General features: G+C 41.0%; 1 protein-coding gene across 10 annotated transcripts in view; it reads right to left on the bottom strand.

Moving 5' to 3' along the window:
* Window positions 1-4682: 4682 nt before the first annotated feature.
* Birc6 (baculoviral IAP repeat containing 6) overlaps window positions 4683-19253 on the bottom strand; it is a 218539-nt gene continuing 203968 nt past the window's right edge. For all 10 annotated transcript variants that reach the window (XM_029554048.1, XM_029554054.1, XM_017802184.2 and 7 more), the window contains 4 exons: window positions 16729-16806; window positions 13536-13724; window positions 9878-10012; window positions 4683-5842 (listed from right to left, as the gene is read on the bottom strand). In XM_029554048.1, coding sequence (XP_029409908.1) covers window positions 5663-5842; window positions 9878-10012; window positions 13536-13724; window positions 16729-16806 — 582 coding nt within the window. In that variant the 3' untranslated portion in view covers window positions 4683-5662. The remainder of the gene's footprint in view (window positions 5843-9877; window positions 10013-13535; window positions 13725-16728; window positions 16807-19253) is intronic.

Here is a 19253-nt window from a genome sequence, read left to right as displayed (position 1 = left end):
AAAATATTAAAAATAAACAAATAAATAAATGAATACAATTCAAAGCAAATATGGCAAAACAGCAGCAACAACAAAACACTGCCTTTATTCTATTAGTTGGAAAAATTAACTGTTTTTTTTTTAAAACTGCCTTTATTCTATTACTATAATCAACCATAATTAAACTCATTGGGCCAGAAAACAAACAAAAACCAAGAAAGCAGGAAGAGGACTATTTGAACTGAGGAAGAGGGTCAGCAGGAGTGGGAAGGGGACAAGGTAATATGGTGTGGAAAACTCAAAATGCATTATATACATGTGTGCAAATGTCATAATGAAGCCTATTATGTGTAATTAACATATACTAATAAAAACATTTAAAAAGAGTAAGAAATCCCTGGTGTGATGGTGCACACCTTTAATCCCAGCATTCAGGATGCAGAGGCAGATCCCTGAGAAATCAACGCCAGCCTGGTCAACATAGTATCTACAGGAAAACATCAGAAATTCATGATCCCAAGCCCTCTGTAGTTCTAAGAAATGAGACCCTTGCTGCACTAGAACCAGAAATCTGCAGGTCAGTGAGTTCCTCAAGTGTTCATCACACATTCTGGAGTTTGAGAGGGTCAGGTATCCACTACATGCCCTGGTAAGTGGCAGAATCAATTTTTTTCTGAACAAGTGCACTCTAGTTCCATATGACCTAACATGGGCAGACCACTACCAGTGTGGGTGTGTTTGCCTCCTCTGAGCATTTTGTGGAAAGTAGTCCATAAGCATCATCTCATGTGGTAATCTGATGATGTAACAAAACCACCTGATTCTTAATGTAAGCAATGTTATAAGTAATGTAAGTCCTTGTCTTTAAGAAGTTCAGTTCTTCCTCACTCAGGAGTAACGAGCTGCCAATAATTATTCAACTAAGATTGGGGCCTGCTGTTCATTTCCAGTTTTGTGCTGGGTTTTTGTCTGCCTAAGTTTGCATGGGTCTTGTGCATGCTGACACCATTGCTGTAGGTTCATATGAGAAGGATCCCAGGTGCCTGTAGGACTATTTTCCTATGGTCATGCACCTCCTCCCTGACTCTTACAATCTTTCTGCTCCCTCTTCTGCAATGGTTCCTGAATACTAGGTGGGTAGACCTCAATATAGGAGACCTGTCCAAGGACCCACACTATATAGGAGTCCTGTCCAAGGACCCACACTCTGCAGACTCTTATTCTCTGCATTTTGGCCATTTGTGACCTTTTGCATTCCTGGCCCTCTGTTGCATGAGGGAGCTTCATTGATGAGAGGTGAAAGATGTATTAGTGTTCCCTTCATCCCTTGTTCTATGTTCTGTGAGCCTTAAGTGTTGTATTAGTCAGGGTTCTCCAAAGAAACAGAACCAGCAGAATGAATATATATGTATAGATTTATCAGCTTAGCTCACAGGATAGAGTCCGAGTAGTCCAACAATAGCTGCACCACACTGGAGAGGCTGAGAATCCGTAGTCGCTCAGTCCACAAGGCTGGATGTCTCAGTAGTCCCAATCTGGCGCTGAAGGTCTGACAAATTCCAAAAGATCAGCTAGTCTTCAGTCTACAGCAGCAAGACGAACTCAGCGAGAGAGAAGACAAGCAGCAAGAAGCCAGGCCTTCTCCTCTGCCGTGGCCTTTTATACAGACTGCCATCAGAAGGTAACGCCCACATTTAGAGTGTGTCTTCCAGCTTCAGAAGATCTCTCTCATTTCAGTTAATCCTAGATTGATGACACCCAGGATTAGCCATTACAGCTGGCCTTGAACTCACAGAGATCTGCCTGCTTCTGCCTGAGTGCTGGGATCAAAGGCGTAAGCCACCACACCCAGCAGTTAGCTACATTCTTACCCCATCTTAAAAGTATGTCTTGGCTGAGACCTTAGCAGACCACCTGAGAGTGCCTGGATCTGGCCTCTGTGTGGTGGTAAACTTCCCCAAACCACACCGTGCTTAACTCCCCCTAATTGGGATTGAGGCCCTTTCCACTTCTCCAGGGGTAGAGCTCTCTGCCTTAGAGTAAGGTAGGGGCTGAGACCTTCACAGACCTCCTGAGAGCACCTGGATCTGGCCTCTGCCTGGTGTAGGGACTGAGACTTTGAGACAGAAGAGGCTGTCAGATCCCCTGGAAGTGGACTTAGGACAGTTAGCTGCCATGTGGGTGCTGGGATTCGAACTTGGGTCTTCTGCAAGAACAACCAGTGTTCTTAACCACTGAGCCATCTCTCCAGCCGCCCCCCTTTTTTAAATGATCATTCTTTAAGACTCAGGATATCTTCCTTTAATAAGCCTTTCCTGACCACCATCACTTCAGTGTTTTCCTGACCTAAGTGATGCTCCTCAGTGCTCCAACAGGACCCTGTAAGTGACTTTTCCAGAGTACTTCCTGTACTATATTGCGCTGATAGGTTTCATGACTCTCCTTCACTCAAGTGAACCTGTGTCTTATACAAAGTGATATATGGATGGATCCCACATGGAACCATTTTAATGTATTGAAATTTGATCCTGAAATTCAAGGCTAACCTGGTCTACATAATGAGCTCCAGGCCAGCTGGGGCTACAGGGAGACCCTGTCTCAAAAAGACCCCCCCCCGCAAAAAAAAATTGATCCTAATTAAAAATTTGTGTGCTAGTGCCATGAAGTGGGTATAGAAGAGCTGGTTCTCTCCTTCCACCATGTGGGTCCCAGGAATCAAACTCAGGCCATCAGGCTTGGTACCAAGCACCTATACCCAATGAGCCATCTCACTGGCTGCCCCATCCCCCACGCGCCCGTTTTTATAAAACATGAATTGAACTGGATGGTATTGTTTTCACTGCATAAAATTCTCAGATCTAATGAGTAGCTTCTATCATTCACCCCCGCCCCCGCAAATAGAATGGGACCCTGAACAAAGAAAAAAAAAAAAAACATATACAATATGGAGAACTGATGACTGTCCTTCTGGAAACTTCTTGTGTGTGGGGATGTATGTGTAATGCAAGCATGAGTGCATGGAAGTCAGAGGGAGGCAGCTCTTACCTTCTCACCTTCTGCCTTGTTTTGAAGCAAAGTCTCTCGTTTCTGCAGCTTCTCCAAGTATTCCTGGCTAGCTGGCCAGCAAGCTTCTGGGTGATTTTCTCCACCTCCCATCTTGCCACAGGAATCCTGGGATCACAGATGCATGCCACCACTGGGCATGTTGGCACACACCTTTAGTCCCAGCACTTGGGAGGCAGATGTAGGTGGATCTCTGAGTTCAAGGCCAGCCTGGTCTACATAGTGAGTTCCAGGACAGTTGGGGCTACAGGGAGACCCTGTCTCAAAAAAAAAAAAAAAAAAACCCCACCCAAAAAATTACAGATGCACGCCACCACATGCAACTTTTTTTGTCTTTTTGAAGCAGGGTCTTCTTGTAGCCCCAGCTGTCCTGGAACTCATTATGCAGATCAGGCTGGCCTTGAACTCACAAGAGCTCTGCTTGCCTCTGCCTCCCAAGTGCTGGGACTACAGGCATGCGCCACCAAGCCTAGCTGCAACTTTGTTTTTTAAAGCTTGTTTTAATTCCATTCATTTATTTGTGAACGCGTGGGGGGGTGGGGGGTGCAAATGTGGAGGTCAGAGGACAACCTATAGGAGTCTTTCCTTCCACAGTGTGGGTCCTGGAGATTGAACTTTGGTCACAGGCTTGGCAGCCAGCAGCTTTACAAGCTGGGTCAAATCACCCTACCCCAGACCCCCTTTATTTATGTAGGTTCTGGGGATCTGAACTCAAGTCAGTAGGCTAGCTCAGAAAGTGCTTTCTACTCACTGAGCCATCTCCTTCCCCCTTTTTGGGGGGAGAGGGAGACAGGAACTATGTAGCCACAGCTGGCCTGACTATGTAGAACAGGCTGGCCTCAGACTCAAGACCTGCTGGGATTAGTGTATACCACCACACTCAGCCCCACTTTACTTCTTATTACTGGTAGTTTTGTATGTAGACTGTGCACATGACACTTGAGTTTTTTCTGTTATAAACTGATTTTACCACTGTTCTGTCATTCTTTCTTTGAGACAAGGTCTCCCTGTAGCTACAGTTGGTCTGGAACTTACTACATAGACCAGACTGACCTCAATCTCAGAGATCCCCCTGCCCTCTGCCTCCCAAGTGCTGGGATTAAAGGTGCACCACCATACCCAGCTTGTTTTGTTATTCTTGGTATAGTTCACTACATAGCCAATCTAATACTGCTTACTACCTAGTGAATCTAATACAAGTTCTGCCTTCCCAGCCACATTCTGTTTGTGAGGCGATCTCACATCATCCATGTTTAAAGAGCTTTTGGCCTCATATATGATGGAGTATCGAGTCCCTCAGCTCCGTTTTTTCTCGTTATTTACACAGGTTCTCATACTGTAGTGCTCTGAGCAAAGCCTGTGTCTCAGCCTCCCACGTGTAGGGATAAAAGGTGTGAGCCACCATGCCAGGTTTCCATTTTTCTTCTAAGAGTGGAATATGCTTCACTTGTTCAGAATACACCTACTTCTGTTCAGGATTCCCACACTCCACTTTATACATAAATGTTTTAACAGTCACCTCAGCTTTTCCTTTATGGTTACTGGTCTTTAAAAAAAAAAAAAATCTTTGGTCCCCCATGCTTAAGTATTAAAAGCATCCATTTCTTTGTAGAAATACCATTTCACACCATGGCAAACTGTTTTATAAACAAGACATACTAATTCACCTAAGTTTTTATTTATTTGGCTCTAGGAAGAATTTGCATGAAAATGAGCCTGTATGGCAGGTACAGAATGTACTGTAACAGCACCAGAGAGGCCCAGCCCCTCTCCTCTACAGAGCCTCCATGTCAATACATACATGTGACTTCAGCAACAAAACCAGACAGTCCAGGAAAAAGAAGAGCCCTTGAGGAAAACAGTTTAAAGTGAATTTTCCAATTAACCATTCCTTTTCGCATACTTAAATAAAAATAATGGATACATTCAGAGGCCCAAATGTTGGCATAGAATAAAATCATGTTCATTTATTTTTTTCTGCATCTTAGAATTAGAAGGCATAAAATTAAATATGTTGAATGTAATAAATTCATCCATACAAGTGCAAGTCTCCAGCTATAATGCATTTTATGGGAGATTTATCTTAAAATGTACCAGTAAATCAAAAAAAGGGATATGTCCACTAAACTTTTATTGACGTGTATGTAGGTCTCTAGAAATCAAATATGAGCATGAAGAGATGGCTAAACACAAAATCTATCAAATTCAGTGAAAAGTTGCTGACTTTAAATAGTAGTTGTAAGAATGACCAATATATATCCTTTGTTAACAACCCCTCATTCTACAGTTAAAAAAAAAAAAAAGATAAAACATTCAGTAAACATTCTTTCCTAAGGTAGTTTCCCTTATAGATCAGTGATTTATCCATTTCTTTGTATACACAAATTTGTTGAACATACCAATCAGTGGTTCTCACAATTGAAAAATAAAAGCACAAAAAAGTTTACACTCTTGTACAGGTAAATAAAAGATCACCTTGAATTAAACTGGATCTCCTTAAGGGCATAGTATAGTTTCAGTTTCATAACCTATTACATAATTAGTTTCTTACATACAAATATTGACATATTTGGCTTGTGCTTCGAAGCCTTTGTGTCTATGAAATCCACATTGACGCAGCTCATAACTGGAAGTCACTGGGGAGGTCTTTGCTGCTGCTGGGTTTGACCTGATCATGTGGTAGTGTCTCGTCAGCACCTGCTGTGGCCCTGCACACTTGGGAGGCATCCTCAATGTCTGGGTCTAAGCCTTCAGGACAGGGAAGCTTCAGCAGCTCTTCTCGTAGCTGAGCAGTGTGGCGCTATGTGGAGAGAATTACAAGTGTTACAAGTGTGAGCCTTGTGGCTCTAGCATATCACTGATTTAGGAACTGCGTTTCAACAAAACCCAAAGCATTAGGTGTACAAACATTTACAGAGTACCTCCTTGTGCCAGCTACTGTGTCAAGTACTTAATAAACCAGGCATTAAACAAAACTTGCAAGAATCCTTACACACAAAACCAATTCACAATGCTGGGAAGCCCTGAGTAACTCTCTACAGGAACTAAAGATCAAATTGGATTAAGCTGCCTTTCCTCACAGCATAGTTCCTCAAACCCTGCATGTGCCTGAACCATAGTCACAGGAGTAGCATTACTGATGATTTGAAAACATCAATTTTGTATGTGTATGCCACCATGCCTGGCTGTATGTGTATCCTTTTATATTAAAGACAGTAATACATTGTGCTGTGATGCCAACTCTGGCTAAGTATTTTGAGAAAGACAAGTCCACAAATTAAATGAAAATGAATCCAGACTAAGGATTTAAGCCAATACAGCACTTGTCTGGCACGTGCAAGGCTTTGGGTGTGATCCTAGTACTGAAAAAGGAAAGCACACGCACAAAATTCCACCACACCAAACAAAAACCTAAACTACAATTACAAATTTCAAAACATCACATATACTCTGCAATTTCAGCAAGTGAAACAAGTACTTATCAATTACTAGGCCCTAACAAAACTGTAAAAAACTGCACATAGCTTCACTTACCTCAGAAGAAGCACTAGAAATAATTTTATCATTAGAACTTAAGTTTGAAGGATTTTCTTTTTTCTTTTTTGGTCTTTTTGAGACAGGGCCTCCCTGTAGCCCCAGCTGGCTTACTATGTAGACTAGGCTGGACTTGAGTTCACAGAGAGCCACATGCCTCTGCCTCACCAGTGCTGGGATTAAAGGCATGTACCACCACACACGCCCAGCCTAGAACTTTTTAAGTTTGAGCAAACAAAAAAGAACAGCTAGAGAGCAAATAACTTTGTATTAGTCTACACTGCCTAAGGACAGAAGAGTTGCTAAGAGTGGCTGGTTGCTTATGAATATAAATACCATATCAAAGGCCTTAAAAATTAGTTTCATCAATAAGCTGATTTTGAATCAAACCCAGGTCCTCTGCAAGAGCAGCCAGTGCTCTTAACCACCGAGTCATCTCTCTAGCCCCAGTCAAGCAATTTTTTTCAATTTTTTAAAGATTTGATTGCCTGACTAGTGGATGTATGTTGGTGGGGAGGGGCACACATGCATGTATGAAAGAAGACAATTTGTAGGAGTTGATTTTCTCCTTCCAACATATGGGTCCTAGGGGAGGAAGTCACGGTTGGTGGCAAGTGCTTTTAATTGCTGAGCTATCTGGCTGGCCCAACTAAGCAAAATTTTTTTTTAAGATAATGGCCCCAGCTGATGTGGAACTTGCTATGTTAACAAGGCTGACCTGATCTCAGATAGATCTGCCTGCCTCTGCTTCTGGTATTAAAGGTGTGTGCCACCACACCCAGTAAACCAAGCAATTTTTAAAAAGTATTTTATTATTTTTATTTTATGTATATAAGTGAGTGTATTGCCTACATGTGTATAAGTGTACCCGTGTCATGGAATGCCCACAGAAGTCAGAAGGCGGCCTCGGATCCCTTGGAACTGGAGCTACAGACAGTTGTTAGCTGCCAAGTGGGTGCTGGGAATCAAACCCATGTCCTCTGCAAGAGCAGCCAGTGCTCTTAACTGCTGAGCCATTTTTTTTTCATCTTTAAAAAAAAATTTTTTTTTAATGTGTATGCGTATATTACCTGCATGTAGGTAAGTGTACCTGTGTCGTGCTTTTTCCATCTTTTTTGTTTGTTTGTTTATTTTTTTGAGACAGGGTTTCCCTGTAGCCCTAGCTGTCCTGGAACTTACTATGTAGACCAGTCTGGCCTTGAAATCACAGAGATCTGCCTGCCTCTGCCTCCCGAGTGCTGGGATTAAAGGTGTATGCCACCATGCCTGGCCTGCTTTTTTCATCTTTTTGAGATAAGGGTCTCCCTGTAGCCCCAACTGGCCTGGAACTCACTATGTAGACCAGGCTGGCTTGAACTCACAGAGATCCACCTGCCTCTGCCTCCAGAGGGCTGCAATTAAAGGCATGTGTCACCATGCCCAGCCCAAAGCTATTTTTTTTTAAAAAGATATTTTTATTTTATGTGTATGGGTGTACTGCCTGCATGTATGTGAGTGTACCTGTGTCGTGCAATGCTGTGGAGGTCAGAAGAGAGCTTCGGATTCCCCTGGAACTGGAATTAAAGACAGTTCCTAGCTGCCATGTTGGTGCTGGGAATTGAACCTGGGTCCTCTGCAAAATTGGTGCTGGGTCCACTAAAAAATTAGTGCTCTTAACTGCTGAGCCATCTCTCCAGCACCCCCAAAGCAATTTTTTATAAAATATTTTTACACATAAAAGAGGCTCTGCTCTGTTAAGCTCTGACAAAACAAGACAATGGGTACAATAAAGATACTTGCAAATGTTTCTTTTCTTTTTTTAAAATTTTATGTGTATGAGTGTTTTGCTTGCATGTATGTTAAGTTGTGCAATGGCCACAGAGGCCAGAAGAGGCACTGGATACCCTAGAACTGGAGTTGTTGACAGTCACTTGCTGCCATGTGGGTGTTGGAAACCCAACCCAGGTCCTCTGCAAGAGCAGCCACTGCTCTTAATCACTGAACCATCTCTCTCTAGCCCCCAAACCATTCTTGCTTTTTTTTGTTTTCTTTTTTCTTTCAAATTTTATTGATTCAAGAATTTTGAGGCTGGAGAGATGGTTCAGCAGTTAAGCACACTGGTTGCTCTTGCAGATGTAGTCAGCTGAGTGCTGTGTATAGAATGCACTACCACATACAGCTCTGATGTTTTTCTAATGTAAAATCTCAACTGTATACAAAAATGGGCAGAATAGGAAAATAAACACTCATGTATCTATCACATAGCTTTACCAACTACCAATTCCTGGTTTCTCTCGTTTCATCTATGCATTTTCTTATTTTGAAGCAAATCCCAGACATCTTATCAAAGACTTGTCCTTCATAAGCATTTCTGTCTCAAAAAACAAACAACAACCCCCAAAACCACACCTGAAAACCAAATTCTTACTATCATCTACTCGTTTAAATGAAGAGTTTTTAAAATAGAAGGAAAGGAACCAGGCATGCTGATGCATGCTTTTAATCCCAGAGGCAGGCAGATCTCTGAGCTGGAGGTCAACCTGGTTTACGTAGTGAATTTCAGTAGCAGAGCTACATAGAGACTGTGTCTGAGGAGCACCCCCTCAAAAGGGGAAAGGAGCCAGTAGAAATGGAAAACACTGAATTCAGGGAGAGGGAATGGCAGAGGATGCAAGAGAAGAATAAAATGATTATTTGGAAGAAGCAAAATGAGTAGTTCCTATAAGGAATGAGTCCCACGTACGGAAAAAATTGTGCAAAACTACTGAACCTTACATTTCCATTCTGTGAATGCCCAAGTAAAAAACAACTTCCTGCCTCCCACAAAACAGGTTTCTATCACAGTTGTGACCACCAATCAAATAAAACTGTGCAAGGTAGCTGGGTGTGGTGGCGCACACCTTTAATCCCAGCACTCAGGAGGCAGAGGCAGGCGGATCTCTGTGAGTTCAAGGCCAGCCTGGTCTACATAGTGAGTTCCAAGACAGCTGGGGCTACAGGGAGAACCTGTCTCGAAAACAAAACAAAACAAAACAAAAAAACATACAAACAAAAAAAACCTGTGCAAGGTAAAGCACAGGGAAAGACTAAAAGATTAAAAAGAGACTATTCATGGATCCAATTCTGTTGTCAACATCTTTGAAGAAATCTACAAAACTATGGGTTTGGTTGCTGTAATCATTGAGAACCTTCAATCCTTTGTCAAAAGGAATATACCTTTTCTATACAAATTTGCATAAAAACTTAGGATATAATTTCTTTGGTTCCTTTCCTCCCTTATCCTTGGGATGAGAAGAGGTCAGCCAGGGAGTTCACAACTCACTTTGAGAGCTGCTGCATGGTGAGACATGGTCCTGCCCACCCGCTTGTCGCTGCTGTACTGCTGGATGTCTGCAATCCACTCTTCACACTGGGCCATGATCTCAATTCTTTTCAAGTAAAAATGTTTGTGTATAACCTTGAAAAGAAAAACAGTAAGAGACAAGGTATATAGCATTATATAAAATGAAATTTTAGACACTGCAATGTTTCTCTGTCCAGGAAATCTGATGTAGTGCAGTTTGCATCGCATCATTACCAGGAAAGACCAGGCTCACAACATTAGAAGACAGACACTGAAAATACTCACTTTTATGGCAGGAACAATTTCCAGGGCTGCTCACTCACTCAAGCAGATAAATGGAAATAAACAGTAAGGAGAAAAGGATTGGCAATGCAGTGGCAGAAAAATGCCTGTCTTTAAAAGAGAAGCCAGGGACTGGAGAGATGGCTAAAGAGTTAAAAGCGCATATTGCTTTTGGAGAGGACCTAAATTCAGCTGCCTACCCCCATGTTGGATAACTCACAAGCAGGGGATCAGATGTCCATTACTGGCCTCTGTGGGTACCTGTCCAACGTGCACATACCCACACATAGATACACACAGTTAACACAAAATGTAAAAATAATCTTTAAAAGAGAACTTTAAAAACACCAGCTAAGTAAAGAAAATTTGGAGGGATTTAGTTTTATTCTATGTGTATGAGTGTTTTGTCCGCACACATGTGAGGCTACCACATGTATGTAGTGTCTGCAGAGATCAGAATAGTGTCAGATCCCCTGCAACTTGAGTTATAGAATGTTGTTAGCCTCCATGTGGGTGATGGTAACCAAATTCAGGACTTCTACAAGATCAGCAAGTGATCTTAACCACTGAGCCATCTCTTTAGGCCCCTGTTCTAAAATTTACATCCATCCATCCATCATATGTACATACATGTTACAACACACATGAAATTAGAGGAACTGCTTCTCCCCCTCTACCCTTGGGTCCCTGTGATGGAACTCAGGCCATCAGTATTGGTGGCAAGGGTCTTTACTCCCTAACCATATTGCCAGCTCAAGTAAAGTTATCTGAAATATCAAAGGCTCTCAAACAGAAATCAGAATGGAACCCTAACTATAGCACAATTCTTATTCTTCTAATTGTATTTTCTGGTTAATTTATAGATATAATTTTATTTTATGAAGCTAAACTTCCTTGTAGCAATTGTGCCTCACATTAGAAATTTTGAAGATTTCTATCTTTGAAAAGTGTTTGATGCATTTTTGCCCAATAACCTAAGCTTAACAAACGGATAGGTATGCACGAGCATGTTTGTACTTCCCATAACTCTGTCTGTATGTGTGTGTGTTTGTGTGTGTGTGTGTGTGTGTGTGTGTGTGTGTGTGTGTGTGTGTATGTATGTGTGTGTGCTTTACTTCCATAGCCTTTCAAGGTAAAAGGCAAACCTTTGCATATGTATGTGTGTGTGTGGTCACTTTCAGGACACTGATATATAGAAGCATTCAGTAAACAACGAAGCAAAGGAAGAAATAGTCCCTTTACATTCTTTCAGAAATCAGTTCTACCTTATGAACAGGAGAGCTACAGTTACAAACTCCACAGTGTTTCTGAATAACAGCTGTTTCATCCTATTAAATATTATTATTCTAGCAGATGAATATGGTAACTTTTCTCTAAAATGAATTTCCAGCAAAATCTAAAAAAAGATGATCTAGGGAAACTATTTTAAGAAAAACAAACACACTTAGGACATGTGAGGAAATATGATAGGTGAAAAGTCAATTGTATGTGCATGCACACTGGAACAGACTGACAGGAACACAGGAAAGGTTTTTACTTTGGGACAAAGCCTGTAAAGGTAAGAAGAGGATGTTGGATCCCCTGGAACTGGAGTTACAGACAGTTGTTAGCTGCCAAGAGAGTGCTGGGAATCAAACCCAGGTGCTCTACAAGAGCAGCCGGTGCTCTTAACTGCTGAGCCATCTTTCCAGCCCCTTGTTTTGTTTTTTTTGAGACTTGAATTCAGAGGTTCCCCTTTCTCTGCCTCCTGAGTACTGGGACTAAAGGCATGTGTCACATGTCCAGGACTCAGGCTTTTAAAAAAAATATTTTAAGCCAGGAGTGGTGGTGTACACCTTTAATCCCAGCACTTGAGACAGAGGCAGGCAGATCTCTGTGAGTTCAAGGCTAGTCTGGTCTACATAGTGAGTTCCAGGACAGCTAGGGCTACAAAGAGACTGTGTCTCAAAAAGACACACACACACAAAAAAAACTTATTTTTATTTTTTTATGTGTATGAGTGTAAGGCCTCCATATGTTAAATGCACCTGTACTGTGCAATGCCTGTGGAGGTCAGATGAAGGCGTTGGATCCCCTGGAACTGAAGTTACAGAAGGTTGTTAGCTGCCATGTCCAAGTTTTTCTTTTCTTTTTTTTTTTTAAAGATTTAATTTTAATTATGTGTATGCATATGTATTTATATGAGCATTTGCACGCTGAGTGCAGGTGCCTAGAGGCTTTGAAGGGTTGAAATGGAGTCAGAGGCAGTTGGCCTGACATGGGTGCTGAGAATTGAACTTGGGTCTTCTGTGAGAGCAGTGCATGCTCTTAACTGCTGAGCTACCTCCGTAGTCCCAAACAGGCTTTAAAAACTTAGTACTCTCTAACATTTTCCTGAAGAAAAGGAAATGTCTTTTCCCAACATTCATACATGCATTAGTATAAGGGAAAACATTTTTTTTTTTTTTTCCATCTTTTTGAAACAAGGTCTCCCTGTAGCTACAGCTTGGCCTGGAACTTGCTATAGAGACCAGGCTGGCCTCGATCTTATAGAGATCCACCTGCCTCTGCTTTCCAAGTGATGGGATTAAAGGCATGCACCACCATACAGGGCAAAATTTCTATGTCTAAGATAGCTTTAGAAGGTAACTTGAACTTCAATAATATTTTTTGAGGAACACTTAGCAACATGTTTGAATAGCTGGCTTATAGAATGATAACATAAAAAAAAAATTGGGCTGGAGAAATGGCTCAGAGGTTAGGAGCACTGGCTGTTCTGTAAAGGACCTGAGTTCAGATCCTAGCACCCACATGTCAGCTGACAACTATCCGTAACTCCAGTTCCAGGGGAACCCAAATAATAAAAAAGTAAATTGTGCTTGTCTTTCAAAAAGAAGGATGTGAGTTCAATCCTCAGAGCTCACATAACACATACAACACACACACACACACACACACACACACACACACACAAATACACACCAAAACCAGACATGTTGGAGTGTATTTATAATCCCAGTGCTGGGGAAGTAATCCCTGTGGACAGGCAATTCCTGAAGCTCACCTGGTAAGTTTAAGGCCAATCAGAGATCTCCTATATAAAAAAATGTAGATGTCTGCATAACACCCTATTTTGCCTTCTGGCCTCCACATATACAATGTGTGCCTGTACACAACCAGGCAAAAATGAAAGTAAAATAAATGGTCTCAAAGTCTGCTTTCTTTTAGGATGTATGTGGTTTTAAACTTTATCTGTACCATGCTATGAATTATTAATTATAAACCGAAGTTTAGTACATCAGGTATTCTATTGAATATAATACTAATGGCTATTCTCTAATGTCTTTAAATATTTAATAAATTTCAACAAACATACTTCCTTAAAGCACGGTGAAGGATTTCTGATTTGTTCTAGCATTGCCCATTTAACCGTTGCTTGTCGGATATTTCCATCATATTCTCGAGAACTCTGTGTACCACTGGGAGTGCCTCTAGACCGTTCATATCCTGGCTCATTAAAATAAGGCTCAGCAACTAATATAAGGGACTGGACAGACACCAAAACCTGAGAAATAAAGAAAATAAAAAGTAGTTACAATGATAATTTTACCGCCAATAAACTGTTACCTTGCTTCATCTCTAAGGAGTCTCTTTTAGCCTATTTCCACATATTTCTGGTACTGAAAAACTGAAATACCTTATGATCAAGCAAAATTAAGAACAGCCATGAGGCACACCCTTGCAATCCTAGTACTCAGAAAGCTGAGGCAGGAAGGTCAGGGCAAGTTCAATACCAGCTCTTAGTTCCAGGACAGCCTGGACAACAGTGTGAGACTGTGACTCAAAAAAGTAAAATAAGCCGGGCGTGGTGGCGCACGCCTTTAATCCCAGCACTTGGGAGGCAGAGGCAGGTGGATGTCTGTGAGTTCAAGGCCAGCCTGGTCTACATAGGGAGTTCCAGGTCAGCTGGGGCTACAGGGAGACCCTATCTCAAAAGAGACCAAAAAGTCAAATAAAAAATAAACAATACAAAAACCTTCACAAAATTAAACTAGATACACTAAAACCTTATAATATTTATGTACCTTATGTCACAGAGATCCACCTGCCTCTGCCTCCCGAGTGCTGGGATTAAAGGCATGAACCACCATGCCTGGCTTATATATGCTTTTTTAAAATAATATTTTATTAGGTTTATTTTATGCTTATGAGTGTACTGTCTACATGTATGTAAGCACACCCATGTCCTGCAATTTCCACGGTCAGAAGAGGGCATCAGATACCTGGAAGTGGAGTTACAGAGATGGTTGTTAGCCACCATGTGGGTACTGGGAATCGAACCTGGGTCCTCCTGGAAGAGCTGCCAGCGTTCTTAATTGCTGAGTCAACCCTCCAGCCCGTTACATATTGTTGAATAAGTAAATTGGTCACAATGATCTTATTTCCTAAAAATGCTAAAAATAATTGTTTCTAAACATCCTACACCTTTATTGAGAAAGGGTCCCATTATGTTGCCAATGCTTACCTCCAAACTTCTAGGTTGGGGCCATCCTGTTTTGGCCTCCAAGAAACTGGGATTACAATGGGTCAGGCCACTGCATTCCATGCCCATACCAACTTAAACACTGTGCTAAAACTGACCCTACTCTTGAAGAGCATAAAAACCAACCACGTACTATAATAATAATAATACAAAACTTTGTAAGGCAGTTTTTGCTTGTTTGAGACAACAGTCTCATTATATACTTCTGGCTGGCACAGAAATTGATATATGCAGACCAGCCTGGCCTTGAACTCTCAGAGATCCACTTGCCCCTGTCTTCTAAATGCTGAGACTAAAAGGTGTGCCCCACTATGCCTGGGTGTAAAGCACTTTTAAATTAAAAAAAATACATATTTTTTATATATTTTTATTTTACGTGTATGATGTATTGCCTGCATGTATGTGAGCACACCCGTGTTGTGCAATGCCATGGAGGTCAGAAGAGGGCTTCGGATTCCCCTGGAACTGGAGTTAAGGGCAGTTCGTAGATGCCATGGTGGGTGCTGAGAATCAAACCCGGGTCCTCTGCAAGAGCAGTCAGTGCTCTTAACCTCTGAGCCATCTCTCCAGCCCCCAGCACTTTAAAATTTTTATTTCAGGGCTGGAAGATTGTATTTCTAAAAGACCAAAACACAAACAAAACAAAACAAATCAAAAAACCAAAACCAAAATCACCCAAAAAACAAAAACCTTCAGGCTGGGTGTTGTGGTGCAGGCGGATCTGTAAGTTCCAAGCCAGACAGGACTAAATAGTGAGACCTTATCTTTAGAAAAAAAAAAAAAAAAAAAAAAAAGGGGGAAAAGAAACAAACTGAGCTTGGTGGCACACACCTTTAGTCCCAGCACCCAGATCTCAGTGAGGTCAAGGCCAGCCTGGACAGTGAGTTCCAGGACAGCTGGGGCTAGCTAGCTAGAGACCCTGTCTCAAAACAAAAGGGATTAGAGAGATGGCCCAGCCATTAAGAGCACTGGCTGCTCTTGCAGAGGACCCAGGTTCAGTTCCAGAGGATCTGATGTCCTCTTCTGACCTCTTTGGGCATTACACGACAAGGGTGTACTTATATACATAAAATAAAAAACAATATTTTTTAAGAATAAAAACAATTATTTCATATTTCATAGCTCATTTAGTTTTAAAAAGCCAAGTCTACAAAATGGCATTAATTTTCACATTTCTTGTCCAATGCAAACTAGCATTAGATCAACTTTACTATGGGGGTATTTTTAAACACTAAGTTGTACAAGTGAATTCAAAATAGTATGTAACAACAATAACTATTCATTGTTTCTGTTTCCTAAAAAAACAAATAATAACATTAACTCATACTATGAATTTGGCTATTAAATCACATTTGGCTAAAAGTCTGATTTAAAAAGAAAATAAAAATTTCAAGATTATAAAATCTTGTATATTAAGCCGGGTGTGGTGGTACATGCCTTTAATACCAGTGCTCCAGAGGTAGAGACAGGTGGATGGTCTACAAAGTGAGTTGCAGGCCAGCTGGGGCTACAGGGAGACCATATCTCAAAATGACCCCCCACTCCAAATCTTGTATATCAAATGCTCTGTAAATAAGATCTATAACTCTCAAATTTTATGAACTCCAGGACATTAATTCTGAGCCTCAGGTAAGTCAAAGTTTAAACTAGAGATCATATGAGAAGGCATAGGTAATAGCAATAGTGTTATTAAATTCCACGCACATGGCCTTAAATCCCAATGTAACCTGGGAGACAGGAGACATCTAAATTAATTTACATTGTAACACACTGTATTTTAACATCTTAGAAACAATTTGGTTTTTGCCAAACCTAAGTTTTGTCTTATGTTCTAACTTGAGACTTTAAACTCCCAATAAGAAAACTATATTAAGTGCTCACCCATAAGTTATTTAATATTTCCTACTACTTCAGTTTTTTTGGAGGGTTTTCTATGTTTATTCTTGGTCACTAAACCCTTTTTGTCCCCAACATACATAGTTCCTGAGGTACATGTAAGTAAAACTGTCAGAGAAATTTTGTTTACTTGCAAAAAGCTTGAGGTCTGAGGATTCCATTTTTCTTCTGGTCTTCCATGCCATGTATTTAAGATGCTTAGGCAAACCTGAAGAAGGGAAGAAAAACAGAATGTAAAGGAACACTGAAGACCACACTGTCACAACAAGCAATAAAACCCAGAGGCACACAAATAACCTAACACACAAATAACATCTATTCTTTTTTTTTTTTCTTAAAGAAAAGGTTGCCTATAGCTCAAGCTGACCTCAACTCACTATGCAGAGAATGACTTTCTGATCCTCGTGCCTCCAACTTCCCAGTGCAAGGATAACAGGCATGAGCTGCCATGTTCGATTTACACAGTACGGGGACTAATCCAGGGCTTTGTGCAAGCTAGGCACGCCCTCTAATAACTGAATTACATTCCTAGACATAAAAAATATATGTCTTAATAAAAAATAGTTTTCCAAAATCCAAAAAGCTTTTGAGAGATTTAAAGAATGTGTGTGGGTTGGGGGGTGTGTGTGTGCATGCATGTGGAGATCAGATGACAACTCTCCTTCTACAGTGTGCATTCAGGGAATCAAACTCAGGTTGTCAGGCTTGGTTACAAGGGCCATTTTACCTACTGAGAAACTCCACTGGTTCATCTCTTTTTAAATTTTATTTTTCATTTATGTGTTGTGTGTGTGAAGGTATACTTGGAAGCCATAAGAGCACCAGATTGTCAGGCTGGGGTTTCATTACAGAAGGCTGTGAGCCACCTAAGGTGATGCTGGCTCTCTACAAAAGGAGCAAGAACTAATGGCTGAGTCATCTTTCCAATCCCTTTTTCTAAATTAAGAAAAAAAGGTAATAAAGGAGCTTAATTTTCTATCTGTCTCTACACTGAATTTATTACAATATATTATTTAGATAGACAAATATGGATCAAATCTGGTCTTGCATAAACATGAAAGAGAAATAAAGACTTTGCAGATCCCTAAGGTCTTGAGGCTTTCCAGGGTTTCTCAAAATACAGTTTAAAACACATTAGATACTTGGATCACAAGGCTGAACTCAAACCATCTGTCAAACATAGGTCCAAACACAGTTTGCCTTGGGAAAGAAAAAAAATGGGACTATTTTATCTGTACTGAAAACTATTCTTAGAGTTCATAAAATTGGGGTATAATGCATTATGTTTTTCTGGCATATGAACTATTGAAACAGAAGTCACTAATTAGAGTTGTGAATTTTAAAAGATTTATAATTGTGTGTGTGTGCACACGCACGTGTATGTGGATATGTGCACAGGTGCCTGCAGAGGCCAGAGGTGTTGAATTCCCCTGGAGCTGAAGTTACAGTTAGCTGTGAGCTGCCCAGTATGGGTGCTGGGAACCGAACTTGGGTCCTCGGTAAGAGCAGTACATGATCTTAACTGTTATGTCATCTTCTCAGTCTGAGATTTGTGAATTTGTAATGGTATAAACAAATCAAGAAAGTAGGTGTCCCTTGAAGCAGAGGAACCTTCCTAACTGTTCTTTCAGTTGTTGCGTGAAAACAATAATGCAAGACACCTTAGTTAATTGCACACATACATATTAAAAAAAAATATTTATTTATTTTTGAGTGTTTTGCCTACCTGTGTGTAAAATGCACCCATGTGGGTACTAGAAACCTGGGTCCTCTGCAAAGTAGCCAATGCTCTTATCTCTGAGACAGCTATCAAGACCCTGTAGCTAGCTTTCTTTTCAAAGGACTGTCATATATATCATCCCTTTGATCTTTAATGCATTCATGTGACAACCCATGACAGCTATTCTTGTCCCTATCTACAGATAAATGTTACCAGTGTGTAAACTTTAAAAGCATGTGCAGGGACGCTGGGAGCATGGCTCAGAGGTAGAGCATGTGCTTAGCATGTATTGGTCCTTAGTTCAATCCTTAGTTCTAGAAAAAGAACAAAAGCTTCTCCTAAAAATACACACAGGGACTAGAGATATATTTATACTTCTTAGTGGTAGAGTGCTTACTCAGCATGAATGAGGCCTGGGTTTGATCCCTAGCATCACAAAAAAAAAACAAACAGTAATTTCTTTTTTTTTTGGGGGGGGGGTCTCTTTTTTGGAGACAGGGTCTCCCTATAGTCCCAGTTGGCCTGGAACTCACAGAGATCCACCTGCCTCTGCCTCCCGAGTGCTGGGACTACAGGTGTACGCCACCACACCCAGCTAAAAAAAAAACCCAGTAATTTATATTTACGTTGGTGTAGATTTAGTACATCAGTAACCTTAAAAAGAAAAAAACGACAGGGTTTCACTATGTAACCCCGGCTGGCCTAGAACTAAGTTAGACCAGGCTGGCCTTCATTACTCAGATCAACCTGCCTCTGCCTCCCAAGTACTGGGATTAAAGATGTGCACCACTATACCCAGCGTTAGTAACTTCTTAGGACAAGAGTTCTTGAACTAGAGTTCCACCCTTTTCAGTTCCTTCCCGCTTATTTTTCAAGCTAATGTGTGCATTTAGAGGACACCAGGAATGAAGAAAAAAGGTTAACTACATAGATTT

Source organism: Nannospalax galili, unplaced genomic scaffold (assembly GCF_000622305.1).
Source record: "Nannospalax galili isolate Female #2095 unplaced genomic scaffold, S.galili_v1.0 scaffold344, whole genome shotgun sequence".
NCBI lineage: Eukaryota > Metazoa > Chordata > Mammalia > Rodentia > Spalacidae > Nannospalax > Nannospalax galili.
This window is presented reverse-complemented; position numbering and strand designations above follow the sequence as displayed.